Raw genomic sequence first — 15,525 nt, 5'->3', positions numbered from 1 at the left:
TAACACATGTGGAATTATATACTTAACAAAAAAGTGTGAAACAACTGAAAATATGTCTTATATTCTAATCTAGGTTCTTCAAAGTAACCACCTTTTGCTTTGATGACTGCCTTGCACACTCTTGGCATTCTCTTGATGAGCTTCAAGAGGTAGTCACCGGAAATGGTCTTCCAACAATCTTGAAGGAGTTCCCAGAGATGCTTAGCACTTGTTGGCCCTTTTGCCTTCACTCTGCGGTCCAGCTCACCCCAAACCATCTCAATTGGGTTCAGGTCTGGTGACTGTGGAGGCCAGGGCATCTGGCGTAGCACCCCATCACTCTCCTTCTTGGTCAAATAGCCCTTACACAGCCTGAAGGTGTGTTTGGGGTCATTGTCCTGTTGAAAAATAAATGATGGTCCAACTAAATGCAAACCGGATGGAATAGCATGTCGCTGCAAGATGCTGTGGTAGCCATGCTGGTTCAGTATGCCTTCAATTTTGAATAAATCCCCAATAGTGTCACCAGCAAAGCACCCCACACCATCACACTTCCTCTTCCATGCTTCACGGTGGGAACCAGGCATGTAGAGTCCATTCGTTCACCTTTTCTGCGTCGCACAAAGACAAGGTGGTTTGAACCAAAGATCTCAAATTTGAACTCGTCAGACCAAAGCACAGATTTCCACTGGTCTAATGTCCATTCCTTGTGTTCTTTAGCCCAAACGAGTCTCTTCTGCTTGTTGCCTGTCCTTAGCAGTGGTTTTCTAGCAGCTATTTTACCATGAAGGCCTGCTGCACAAAGTCTTCTCTTAACAGCTGTTGTAGAGATGTGTCTGCTGCTAGAACTCTGTATGGCATTGACCTGGTCTCTAATCTGAGCTGCTGTTTCATCCTGAAACTTATCCTCAGGAGCAGAGGTGACTCTTGGTATTCCTTTCCTGGAGCGGTTCTCATGTGAGCCAGTTTCTTTGTAGCGCTTAATGGTTTTTGCCACTGCACTTGGGGACACTTTCAAAGTTTTCCCAACTGAATGACCTTCATTTCTTAAAGTAATGATGGCCACTCGTTTTTCTTTACTTAGCTGCTTTTTTCTTGCCATAATACAAATTCTAACAGTCTATTCCGTAGGATTATCAGCTGTGTATCCACCAGACTTCTACACAACACCACTGATGACCCCAACCCCATTTATAAGGCAAGAAATCCCACTTACTAAACCTGACAGGGCACACCTGTGAATTGAAAACCATTTCCGGTGACTACCTCTTGAAGCTCATCAAGAGAATGCCAAGAGTGTGCAAAGCAGTCATCAAAGCAAAATGTGGTTACTTTGAAGAACCTAGAATATAAGACATAATTTCAGTTGTTTCACACTTTTTTGTTAAGTATATAATTCCACATGTGTTGATTCATAGTTTTGATGCCTTCAGTGTGAATGTACAATTTTCATAGTCATGAAAATACAGAAAAATCTTTAAATGAGGTGTGTCCAAACTTTTGGTCTGTAGTGTATATATAATTTTTTTTTCAAATAATTTTTATTGAAAAACTCAAAATATGAATTTTCCATCTTTCAAATAACTTAAATGGCATAATTCCATAGTATAAAGCATAAACAAAGTAACTGAACTTCAATTCCCTAACCCACTCTGATCCCAACAATGCCCAACTTATTTATTTTTTACAGAATGCCATTTATGCCAGGGTCACATGAAATGAGGTCTTGGTGTTGCCCTTTGTGTGAGTCTGTGTTAGGCCGCCTATATATAAAGTGTTCAAATCATCAACTGAGCTCAAAATCTGTTTCTGCCTAAATGCTTTTTATATTCTGTTTTATGGCCTATTATTACATGACTTGTCTCCACTATATAATTGTTTAGTTCCTCAAGTCTAAAGCAAGCAACGAAGTTCCAGAGTTTCAGAAGTTTCTCCAGAATGCGGCTCGGAGTTGTGCTGAGGACTATGATGTTCTTTCTCCAGATGCTGACCTCTATATTCAGGTTCGTGCCCAATACTGAATTGTTGGATGCAATAATAGTAAGGCAAGGGTGTTTGGTTTTTTTTTTTGTTTGTTTTTTTTTTTTGTTTTAAGGCTTTGTCTTCTGACACTGTTGTAGGGGTACTGCCATATGTCCCTTACCTCTTCAAGAGTATTGTTACTTCTCTGGTTTGCAGCTTGCATCAAAATGAGGACTATTTCCTATGGTGGTAACTTAGTGTGAGATAGCGCTCCCTGAGTGTGTTGGGGGACACTCGCTTTGCAACGGGATTAATGCACAGAGGAACGGTTTCTCACATAATCATACCATCCGGTTTATTTAAATGCAGCATAAACCGGATAGAGTACAGTCCGTACCGTTACATCCACAAAACATAGTAAGACACCAGTCTGTTCATGTAGCAGATGCACCTCTCTGCCTTCTTGCAACCCCCTTGTCTGAGGTTACCTTCCAGGAGCTCCGCTCCACACGCTGACTCCTTGTCAGTCCTGGCTTCCAGGGAAGCTGCCTTACTGGGATCACTGTCCCTGACGATGACTTGCTCAACAGGTCAAACCCTACAGTTCCAGACCCTCAGAAGGTCGGTAGCAGTTAGCCGTCACAGGCTCTGCAGGTACGTGGTCTCACCACCTGCTCTTCAGGAAGTCTCCACTCGCAGGACCTTCCAACACAGAGCATCTAGGTACATGGCCTCACCATGTGCTCTTCAGGAAGTCTCCACTCAGACATTCCAACACAGAGACCATGTGACCACACCACAGTCTCATTATATCGCATGAGACACACCCCTTGATGGGAGGTAGGTGGTTGGCCAGACCCACCCAACTTTCTGGCCAACCCTGTGAGTCCAGCCCCTACAATCTAAACAAATTTAGTGGAACTACAGGTCCCAGAGCAACATTTCAGGCTTACAGTGCAGAGGACCTCCACCTCTGTGGCACGCACCAGCCATTCATAACTACACTAGTCACTGTCTCACAATATTCAGTGGAACCAATCATGGTTTGTAAGCAATCATTCTGTGTCCAGGCTAAATTCATGTGAAGAAATTTAACCCCTGTATTTTATGATGGTGTGGAGGGGAACTGGAGCAACAAAGAGATTTCACCAAATATGCACCATTCAGATGATTGTGGTTGGACTAGTCTGAGTGTTCAATGCAGTATGATAAAGACTATATACAGTTTATGCAATAGGAATTTGGTATAAGAGGCAAATTTTGTAGACACAAATATTGGGACACAATTCTTAATCAATGAATTCTCGTTTTTCACTCAGTACACTATTGGTTTATGAAATCCGTCATCTAGCCATACAGTCTGTCTTTACTAACATTTATGAAAAAATGGCTCTCCTAAAGAGAGCACTGAATTCTTCGAGCCTGGCACTGTAGTAAGATGCTTCTGTTGCAACAAGTCAGTTTTTAAAGTTTCTGCTCTCTTAAATTTTTCATGTTAGTGGTATTATTGAGAAGTGCAAGTGTTAAACAAGCACAGCGACTTCGCCTCAAAGTAGCAGACCACATAAAGTTACAATCTGCTGACTCAATAACTGCAGAGCTCCAAGTCGACTTTGGCATTGAATATCAGCACAAAAATTGTATGGTGAGAGCTTCATTGCATGGGTTTCCATTGCCGAGCAGCTGCAAGTATTACATGACCAAGCACAATGCCAAGCATCGGATGGATAGCTGGGAAATGTGGAGGAGTCTGGGTTTTGTGAATGCCAGGGTAAATGTCACCAGCTTGAATGCATTGTGCTGAAAGGAAAAGCTATCATGTTCCAGCATGACTGTGCCCAGTACAGAAACGGTCTATAAAGACATGGTTGGGAGAGTTTGGTATGGAAGTACTGTACTGACCTACATAGAGCCCTAATCTCAATCCCATTGAACACCTTTGAGATGAGGAAAGATTGTTAGCCAGGTCCTTTCATCCAATATCCTTTTCTGAGCTCACAAATGAATGGGCAAAAAATCTCAGACATAATCCAAAATTTTGTAGAAAGTCTTTGCAGAAGAATAGAAGTTACTACAGCTGCAGTGGAATGAATAACTCCATAGTAACGCCTATGGATTTAGAGTGCGAGATCATAAAGGTAGGTGTTATGTGTAGATTTCCACATAGTGTTTGTTAGATTGATGTCTAGTTCGGACAAACCCAGACGTCAAATTGACTGTAAAATTGTACCTTAGAGCCCCACTCCAGCATTTTTTTTTTTTAATTTTAGCATTGGAATGGGCCACTAATGTCAGGTCCCTGATTTACCAGCCGTCATCCTCGGCCACTTAACAGCACCATTCTGGTCCCGTGCCGTCATCTTGAGTTAACGAGAACAAGCTCTCAGTATAATTCTGTGAGAACCTCGTTCTGGGTCTCATAGATGTACATTGAGTTTGACTTCTCGATCGCCCAACAAACTGCTAGAGAGTGACCGGAGTGGCACCAATAATAGAGGAAGACAGCGGCTGGTAAATATGAGACTAAGTGCAAGGAGCTTAGATTGGTGGCAACACTCCAGCGGTAAAATTTAAAAAAAAGCCGTAATGCTTTAAAAGTGGTCTCTCCTGCCAGCCCAGTACACATTAAACAGCGTGCCTACTGCAAAATGCGTTACGTAATAAACATGGACAGCATCTGGTGCCTTTTCTCCTGACATGTACTTTTATATTCTGTATATTTATTTATTTTCCTCTTCTTCTTGTAGGAGATGGTAAAGGCATGCCAAACTAATGTGAAGAATTATCCTTCGTTATACATTGTCCATGAGATCACAAGCATTTTGGGGGGAAAGTTTATCCCCGACTTGACCTTTAAGCTGGAGAAATGCCTACTTAAAATGGTAAAAAAAAAAAAGAATTGTTTATATTTACTCTGTTCATCGGTATCCCCAACATTTTGCTATAACATTTAAACCCTTTCTGCAAATTGGCTTATATTTAGATCCCAAGAGGTAATTTCCATGGGCGCTGAGCCTTCCTAACAAACCATAGAGAAGTCTGCATCCCAACTATAAATTTAAGTATATACACTGCTCAAATAGATTAAGTATTTTAGGATAATTAATTTAAACACCAGGGATGTCAATCTGTCCAGTTGGTAAAAATAAGTGATTATGAATCAATTTTACCTGCGTTGGTACAAATATAAGTGAGAGCAGGTACATCTAAAGGCAACCCCAAGACAACCCCCAAAAACCGGAATGGTTTTATGAGTAGAGGCTAAAAACAGTTAACTATATATTCATCCTTACTGATGCTTCTCTAATTTTCATTTTGTCAGGGTCGATGTCACTACTGATGGCATGAGGTGCTACCTGCAGCCTATTCAATTAAACAGGTAGTCCTGCTTCTCCAGGATGGCACATGTGCTATTGTAAAAAGTTTTGCTGTGTCTCCTTAGACAGTCTCGAGCATTGAGCAAATACCAGAACATGGGCTATTACATGATAAGAGATGGACAGGGCTTTAAAAAGTCATCATCCCAGCAAACTGGACCTGTATCTGCTTCTTGTGTGAGGGGGAACAGAAGGAGCACTGCCAGTGCCCTACAGAAGGAGTTCCAGTGGGCAATTGGTGTGAATTTCTGATAGTTTCATCAAAACACAGACTATATTACAGTAGAATGGAGGCCAGTGTCCTGTAGTGGGACATGAGCTCACTCTTACGTCAACGAGTCTGGAGATATGAAAAATGTTATGCTGCTTGCAGCATCATCGAGCATGACCAGATTGGCGGTGGGTTAGTGATGGTCTGGGAAGACCTATTCTTGAGGAGTTGCAATAACCTCCACATGATAACCAATTGAACCCTGACTGGGTGGGATCCATTATTAGACCTTACTCTGAAACAGTGGGCCCAAGGTTCCTCTTGGTGCAGGACATTGCCCAGCCACATTTGGCCAGAGTGTTTGCAGTTATTGAATAACAAAGCCATTGATGTTATTGACTGATTTTTACATTCTCTAGACGTGAAACCAATTGAGAAACTCTGGGACATTATGTATCATTTCATCCTATGCCAGCAAGTAGCGCTACAGACTGTCCGTGATGCGTGATTTAAGTTGCCTTAATTTCTTTCTTTTTTTTTTTCACACCTGCCTAAAACGTTTTCATGATCCTGTACTGTATATTATATATTTATAGTTCATTTTTATCAATTAACAAAATTTAAGTGAATGGACAAAAGAGAAATCTAAATCGAATCAATATTTGGTGTGACCACCTTTTGCATTCAAAACAGCATCAATTCTTTTGACAAATCCTTTTTGAAGGAGCTCGGTAGGGAGGTTGTTCCAAACATTTTGGAGAACTTACCACAGATATATGGTTGTAGGCTTGTGCAAGCCATTTTGTTTCTTCATGAAATCCAGAGAGCCTAGTTGATGTTGAGATCAGGGCTCTGTGGAGATTATATCACCGCTATTAGGATTGCTTGTTCTTTATGCTGAATATACAGTTGTGCTCAAAAGTTTACATACCTCGGCAGAATTTTTGCTGAATGATAACACCCAACTTTTTCTCCACTCATGGTTAGTGTTTGGGTGAAGACATTTATTGTCAAACTACTGTGTTTTCTCTTTTTAAAAACATCCAAATGACCCTGATCAAAAGTTTACATACCTCGGCAGAATTTTTGCTGAATGATAACACCCAACTTTTTCTCCACTCATGGTTAGTGTTTGGGTGAAGACATTTATTGTCAAACTACTGTGTTTTCTCTTTTTAAAAACATCCAAATGACCCTGATCAAAAGTTTACATACCCTGGTGATTTTAGGCCTGATAACATGCACAGAAGTTGACACAAATGGATTTGAATGGCTACTAAAGGTAACATCTTCACCTGTGACAAATGCCAGGAAAATTGTTCTATATTTAAAAGAAAGGGAGACTAAAAGCGCAAAATAGGGTCTTATCCCACAAATAGACAGGAGAGCTTCCAAAAAACTGCTCACCTGATATTGCAGAGTAAAAGCGTGTGTAAATGTAGGCTGCTGCAGATCCACTAGTCGATCAACGACCATGCAGTACAATATATTTTGTAGGAAATGTGGATTACTGTTCGGGATGCAAAGAAAAACCCACAAATAACGTCAGCTGAAATACTGGACTCCCTGAAAACTAGCGGTGTGGCTGTTTCAAGATGCACAATAAGGAGAAACTTGAAGAAAAATGGGCTGCATGGTCAAGTAAAGTACTGCAGTGCGCAGGCGCTGGGCCTCTCTGACCTCTTCCGGCGCCTGCGCACTGCAGTACTTTACTCTGCCCTCAACAGGGCAGACAAGTACACCTGTGCAGGAGTGCGATGCCGGGGAGCGATGAAGCAACAGGAAGGCGGCATCGCAAGAAGATGGGAGGTGCCGGACCTGTGACACCCATCGGACCGGACCGATCCCCTGGGTGAGTATAATAAAACTTATTTTTCTTATCTTTTAGATCGGACCGGGGGCTTATCTACAGCATTATAGAATGCTGTAAATAAGCCCTGAAAGGTAGTGGCCGCATCTTACATTGGCCAAAACTGCTGACAGGTTCCCTTTAAAACCAATGGTGTTGTTCAAAAGTACAACTCGTCCCGCAAAAAAACAAGCCCTCACATGGTCATTTTGACCCAAAACTAAAAGTTATGACTCTGGGAAGAAGGGGAGCAAAAAAATGAAAATGCAAAAAACAAAAATACCTTTGGTTGTTAAGGGGTTAATCTCTTAAATTGATCTGAAATAATGAAAGCTGAGATCTGGCTGCTTTGGGCAATGAGACTAATTTTTCTTTTACAAACTTTTAATAAATCAGGCCTTTTTTGTGGCCAATTTTTCAGTGTATTTATTACCGTTCTCTATGTAGTTACGGTATTTTAAAAAATATGGTGTTTGAGCTCATAAAGGTATTTCTGTTCCAACCTGGCATTTTTTTTTCTGGATTCATAAGATCTTTTGCATTCTGCACAGACGAAGTTATAGGGATACACAGGAGACCATCGAATATTGGTAGTGCATTTGTGATCCGAAAGAAACTTGTTTGCATGAGTTTAGATTACGTATTAAAATGTTTGTTTTTTATTTAGGAAAAGCAACATCGGTAACCTTTTATGACTTGGTGCATGTTGGAAATGTCATTATAATGCTCCCAATAATTCTGGTTATTACTAATATCTTTAATGTTCCTAGGGATCTGTGAAATTTGTGAAAATTACATTTCCATCTGATGATATTCCTCTGCCAACCACCTATAAAAAGGTGTCTCAGATGATGCCTCCAAAAACAAAGGCTTGTCACGTGCATGCGGTAAGTTTCTGATTAAAATATTCTACAGTGCTGATAAAGGGATGATTAATGCTGCCCAAACCACAGCGTCATGAGTCAAACAGTGGCTGCGGTTTTGGCACTATATGTGATTTACTGTAAAGCGCTGCTGCAGTTCAGAGGGAACATACTTTGAAAAGCCAGCCAGGGACCATGCATCTTGGATGTCTATATATAGTTAATTGTCACTATATCAGCGGTCATAACCATAGATACCTGAGGTCCTGCAATACCTGCACATAAGGAAAGCGACATAGCGAATCAGAAAAACTATACTAAAATTCTAATTGGAGGTATTTGCTAATATTATTGTTACACCTACTACATATTGGAATAGCATCTTGGAGATGGGAATACTGCTTTAAAGTATGTTTCAAAATAAATCCTACACGGTGGCAATAACTCAGACTGTCAGATTCATGCTGCCTGTAGTTCGGGCAGCATGAATTTCAATTTTCTGTACCTTTTTAAGGAGTTGTTAAAAGAAAATGACAGTATATTCACTTAGACCAATGTGAAACAGTCTTGAGTAAACCTGGTTGGTCCTATGGATTTTTATCATTATCAGATAAGTGAAGAACATTTTTCAGTTAGTACTGTAAGTATTCACTACCGCTGATCTGTCAAAGCATTTGGGTAGAGACCACCTTGTATGAAGCCACTTTTCAAACCTGTGAGGAACGAACAAAGGGGGTTTCAAAAATCATTGCGAGGAACTGATGATTCTAAGCTGGATGGTGCTTGTCACTGCAGGATGATGTTAGAAGCTTCAGAATTGTCCAGTGACATACCTGAGAGCCAGTTATTCATGTTACTACAATCATTTTCAATTGTGCAGTCAACAATTATCATATTATGGCAGCACAAAATATCAAAATTGGGCTTATCGTTGATGTTCTTTGTGCACAGTGGACAATTATTAATACCATCACTTGAAAAGAGGCAAAATCCAAACATATATGGCCCATGTAAACAGGCCATAAAGTTGCTCTACACAGCCCTATGCAAGGTCAGTAGTTCCCCTGTTGGCACAACCAAAATTATTTTGTTTATATATCATAAACCAGTCTGTGATCACAATTCAATGAGATGAAAACTACTGAATGTACGATAAAACACTAATGCTAACATTATTTGTGGCACTTCCAAAATCATAAAACAACAACAAAGCCTCAAGCCCAAAATAAGGATTGAGTGGAGAGGAGGTCCATGATAAAAATGATTTTTATTAAATCACCAGTAATTAAAAACCGTAATAAAATAAGCAAAAATGTCACATGGGGACACAAGTGGGTGAAAAAATATACATAAGGTGAGGATAAATTAGATGTTGGTATAAATAAAGGGGTTCAATAGTACAGTGGCTTTCACTGACTGAAAATATCCTCATAGTACACCTGGCATTGTTATGGTACAAAACTAATAATACACGAGGGATCTGCACAGAAAAATCAATAGATGATTACTAGGTATTGCTAGCATGAAAAAATGCCTGTTGATGATAAAGAAAAATGTCCTCAATGTGGTTCACATAAATATAAGAGGGAACAGGACTAAGGGGTAAATTAGTGAGTCGTATACATGGATCTAAATTTGATTGTGAGAGAATAAATCCATATGTAGATGTTATCAGATAGACCCAATGCTGAGTCCCATAAATTAGTGGAAAGCATGGTCCCTCAGGAAGGTGTAACAGAGTGAGCCAATAGTGAGAAATATATGTAAACAGTAATAGAAAGTGCTTTGTGCAGTTTTTACCTTATGACAGCGCAGCGTTTCGTCTGCATGCGGAAATGCATGGTTACGTGGGTTTTTTATCTGCATCATCTTACACATGACGCAAAAAAAGCAGCGTTTGCATGCGTTTGCGTTTTTTCAGCGCATGCATTCGATATTTCCAGGAGAATTTTCTTGACACAAGTCACACACACTGGGCGTGTCTCATGGGGATTCTGTATATAAACTTACACAGATGAAATCCTCATCTTTTGCTGCTGTATACTGTATACCCCGAGGTAAGTAATTTTTAAAAACAAACACCTGTTGTTACCATTATTGTTAGAGATGCCATGTAATGATATTTTTTTTTCCTATGTCTGTTCCGCAGATTCCTGACTACCGGAGAGACCTTAAGATCTCTACATTTTCAATTCAGGATTGGAGTGTCCACCCTTTCTGGGATTGTTGGAGACACCTGTCGTGCTTTATGTGAAGTTCTGCAGGTAGAATTCCTTCCCCATCCCACAACTCAACTCTGGCTGGAAAATGCTGCCAAATTCCAGGAAATTTGTATTTTTCCAAACTTTGTGGGGGCTGTGGACGGCAAACACATTCGGATTCTGAAACCGGCTAGAATACTTTTCTATTGTTCTCATGACGATTGCTGATGCTGAATGTAGATTTCTCACCGAGGACATTGGCTCATTTGGATGAGGAAATGACTCACAGACATTCAAAAACTGTGACATGGGCCAACGTTTGTATGGTAATTATTTCAATATTCTACCACCACAACCTCTTCCAAACACTGAAGGACCGCCAATGCCTTTGTTGTGGTTGGGGATGAGGCCTTTCAAATGTGTGCCAACCTCCTAAAACTGTACTCAAGTTGGGACTTGAATTACACCAAAAGATTTTTCAACTACCGGCTGACAAGGGCACGAAGAACTGTGGAGTGTGCCTTTTGGTTTGCTGGCATCTAAATGGCGCATTTTGGGAACACCAATCAATCTAAAAATTGAGACAATTGATGATGATGTCAAAGCGTTTGGGGTAATGCACAATTTCATCCTGGCAAAAGAGCGACAACAATTAGAACTTGACGAACCTGTTGATACCGCTTTGCATGATTACCATGATCACCCTCTGAGGACAACTGTGGAAGTTGCCCAGATGCGGGATAAGTTTGCAGATTACTTTGTTTCTGATATTGGACGTGTCATGGCAAGACTATATATAGTTTAATACACTTGTAAGTAAATGTACCTTTAATGTTTGTTGACTTTACTACTAATAAAACACCTCAAGTTACACACCCTGTTACAACTTCAGTCAACCATACTATACACGTGTGTGTTTCACCAAAAGAAATAAAGACAACACAGAGATTGCGAAAACAGAATAAAACTTTTATTTCACAAAAATAAATTAATTTATTTTCGGGGTCTGGGTCTGATTGGCGGTGAGATGGTGTGGACCTTGGGGGTGTGGAGCTGGGAGGATTGGGTGTCGATTGATGATGAAGGAGTTACAGGGGAAGGGGAGGTAAATTGTAGGATTGGCTCCTGTATGGGACTGGACACATTGGGAGTAGATGACACATTAGAATTGGAATCTTGGGAATGGATAGAAAAATTTGAAGGGAGGGAAGGTAGTGACAACAGAGACACATTGGAAGGTGAGGGTGGAGGTGGCAAGTCCATTTTTGGGCAGCTTTTCTTGCCTCGTTTCTATCTTTTTCGATGCGGTGATGAAGCCATAGTGGCACTTTTTCCTTTTTTTTTTTTGTGGGCAGAGTGAGAGTGGAGGCCTCTGTAGCAGTGGATGCTGATTGCTGCAGGGGTGCTGCACTTGGTGGCTTGGGGGATGTTGCTTGTTGCAGGGGTAATGCACTCCAGAGAGAAGTGGATGCGGCTTGCTGCTGGGGTAGTGCACTCGAGCGTTGTGGATGCTGCTTGCTGCAGGGGTGCTGCACTCGGCAGCGTGGTGGTGTAGCTGTGAACTGGGGGAACAGCCCACTGATGGATGGTGGTAAAATCTGGACTGCTGATGATAGCTTCTGGACTGCTACTGCCGTAATGCCTGGCTATAAACAGCCTAGCAGGCATGCATGATGTTCACCTGGAGTTCAGGCATAAGATTTTGGTGGATGATTGGGAAAGTTTGGTGGCTGGTTGATGAAGGGCCGCTCCAACTGAGGAAGATCCAGGTTGTAGAGTGCTGCTCCAGATTCTGTGTGGAAAATAAAAGAAAAATATTAGTAAAAATGTTTTCATAGTTTATATAATGGACAACAGAAAAAATACTCATGTTCGCTGAGCAACCACAGGCCTCAGAAAAGACCGCATATGGTTGTACTTGTATTTGGACACCTTTGGAGCAGCACCACTTCTAGCCCGAATCTCCTCTCTCATGTCCTTATTGAAGCGATCCTTCTTTGAACGCCAACGGACTTTTACTCTCTTCACTGAGAAGGGGGAAGAAAAAAAAAAAAGTTTGGTGGACCCTGGGAAGATTCATTTCCACTTGACTTCTCCTGCTCTTCATCACTGGAAGGGACCTGTAAAGAAAAGACATGATTTAACACATGTAGTATTGCCAGTCAATACATACCACTCAGTATATCAAATGTGATTACATAATCCGTGTCATGTCCACTCTGGGAAGCATTCAGGTCTTCACTGGCGGACATGTTTGAACAGGAGGCAGCAGTCAAGTGAAACACTAAAAAATAAGAAAATAAAAATTCAACTTGAGCAAAAAACAATGTAGGCAAAGGCCAATAAAAAAAAATTGAAGGACAATACTTACATTAGTCGGTAGTCCAACAGCACAGCAGTCAGGCAGCACAGAACCAGGACAGCAGCACAGCACCACACCAGCGGAACAGAGATATCCTGGAGAGGAGAACCGAGGACTCCACCACAACCAAGAAATTCTGGACAGTAGCAGCACAGCACCACACCATCGGAACCAATAAATCCTGGACAGGAGAAGCAAGGACCACACCACCGCAACCGAGAAATCCGGGACAGGAGAACAGAGGGTCAGTACCACAGCAGCGGAATGGAGAAATCCTAGATGGGAGAAATGAGGGTCAGTACATACCACAGCCCCGCAACCGAGAAATCCTGGACAGGAGAGCATGGACCACAGCACCGGAACAGAGAAAACCTAAACAGGAGAACTGAGGGTCAGTACCACTGCATCGGAACAGAGAAATCATAGATAGGAAAACTGAGGAACACACCAGATAAATTCCGGACAGGAGAACTGAGGGCCACAACAGAAGTGGTCCGGGAACGGAGCAGAAAACAGTCTAGAAGGAACAGGGAAAAAAACATAAGTACAGAATGCAGAGAGACAGACATTTTCAAAGCTTCTATACTTGCATTCCAGAGTCTTGTGGCCGCAATCCAGAGTCTTGTGGCCGCAATCCAGAGTCTTGTGGCCGCAATCCAGAGTCTTGTGGCCGCAATCCAGAGTCTTGTGGCCCCAATCCAGAGTCTTGTGGCCCCAATCCAGAGTCTTGTGGCCCCAATCCAGAGTCTTGTGGCCCCAATCCAGAGTCTTGTGGCCCCAATCCAGAGTCTTGTGGCCCCAATCCAGAGTCTTGTGGCCCCAATCCAGAGTCTTGTGGCCCCAATCCAGAGTCTTGTGGCCCCAATCCAGAGTCTTGTGAGTAATGGAGTTCCTGTTTCCAGACCCCTTTTATACAGCAGGCACTTTGCATGTGGTTACATCATTTTCTGGAGATAATTAGTGAGAAGTATGCATGTGTATTGAGCACATGTGTCCGCATGTCCTTGCATACCAATGCGTTCCCATCGACACTAATGTGGTTTTTTGATGCAGTCGTCCCCATGTGGATGATTGCGCAATATTTGACGCCTCAAAAAATGCAACATGTTGCGTTGGTCGCACACTGCCGCACACCAAGAACGCATCCGCATGTGAGCTGATGCAAGCATATGTCCCTGCGTACACCATGTTAAAGATAGGTACCCAAGATGCATGCGGATCAAACGCTGCGAACAGATATGCAAATGTGAGCCCGGCCTTACTAAGGGAAGGAGTATGTAAGCCAAAATTTTTCATTACAGGACCCCATCCATTCTCCCTTCAATATGGTGCAGTCATCCTGTCCCCTTTGCACTAAAGCACCCCCAAAGTATGCTGTTTCCCCCATCATGCTTCACAGTTGGGTTGGTGTTCTTGGGGTTGTACTTATCCTTCTTCTTCCTCCAAACATTTTGGTCTCATCTGACCAAATGACCTTCTCCCATGCCTCCTCTGGATCATTCAAATGATCATTGGCCAACTTCAAATGGGCCTGGACATGTGCTGGTGTGATCAGGGGGACTTTGTGTGCCCTGCAAGATTTTAATCCATGACGGCATAGTGTAGGACTGATATATGAAGAGACCAGATCAGCGTTGGAACAGGCAGGGGTGAGTGTTTTTTGTTTTTTTTTAATAAATGTGAGGCCATTAAATAGTATGGAGCAGTATATGGGGCCATTATACAGTATGGAGCATCATGTGTGGCCATTATACAGTATGGAGCATCATGTGGGGCCATTATACAGTATGGAGCATCATGTGGGGCCATTGTACAGTATGGAGCATCATGTGGGGTCATTATACAGTATGGAGCATCCTGTTGGGCCATTATACAGTATGGAGCATCATGTGGGGTCATTATACAGTATGGAGCATCATGTGGGGCCATTATACAGTATGCAGCATCATGTGGGGTCATTATACAGTATGGAGCATCATGTGGGGCCATTATACAGTATGGAGCATCATGTGTGGCCATTATACAGTATGGAGCATCATGTGGGGCCATTATACAGTATGGAGCATCATGTGTGGCCATTATACAGTATGGAGCATCATGTGGGGTCATTATACAGTATGGAGCATCCTGTTGGGCCATTATACAGTATGGAGCATCATGTGGGGTCATTATACAGTATGGAGCATCATGTGGGGCCATTATACAGTATGCAGCATCATGTGGGGTCATTATACAGTATGGAGCATCATGTGGGGTCATTATACAGTATGGAGCATCATGTGGGGCCATTATACAGTATGGAGCATCATATGTGGCCATTATACAGTATGGAGCATCATGTGGGGTCATTATACAGTATGGAGCATCATGTGTGGCCATTATACATAGAAGACTTCCACCACAGGAATCCTTTTTCAGTAAAAAATTCTTTCTTTAAACATCTTTAGCAATAAAAAAAAACATTATGGGGACCCCCCCCATAGGCTGACGTGTTTTGGACCCAGTAAAAACAGTCCTACCTCAAAGGCCTTTGAGGAAGGACTGTTTTTACTGGGTCCAAAACGTGTCAGGCCTATGAGGGGGGGTCCCCATCCCCATGGTGTTGTTTTTTATCGCTGAAGATGTTTAAATAAAATTATTTTTTTACTGAAAAAGGATTGCTGTGCCGGAAGTCTTCTATTTCTATTTGCACACATGTGGTAGTCAGCCACTGATCTCCTG

The 15,525-nt window shown here is 42.0% G+C and overlaps 1 protein-coding gene across 1 annotated transcript in view; it reads left to right on the top strand.

The window, feature by feature from the left end:
* The window catches only part of ICE2 (interactor of little elongation complex ELL subunit 2), a 189,053-nt gene that overhangs the window by 99,962 nt on the left and 73,566 nt on the right, over positions 1-15,525 (top strand). The window contains exons 4-6 of the mRNA XM_069765691.1: positions 1,863-1,982; positions 4,689-4,823; positions 8,149-8,265. Coding sequence (XP_069621792.1) covers positions 1,863-1,982; positions 4,689-4,823; positions 8,149-8,265 — 372 coding nt within the window. The remainder of the gene's footprint in view (positions 1-1,862; positions 1,983-4,688; positions 4,824-8,148; positions 8,266-15,525) is intronic.

This window comes from Ranitomeya imitator, chromosome 4 (assembly GCF_032444005.1).
Source record: "Ranitomeya imitator isolate aRanImi1 chromosome 4, aRanImi1.pri, whole genome shotgun sequence".
Lineage (NCBI taxonomy): Eukaryota > Metazoa > Chordata > Amphibia > Anura > Dendrobatidae > Ranitomeya > Ranitomeya imitator.
This window is presented reverse-complemented; position numbering and strand designations above follow the sequence as displayed.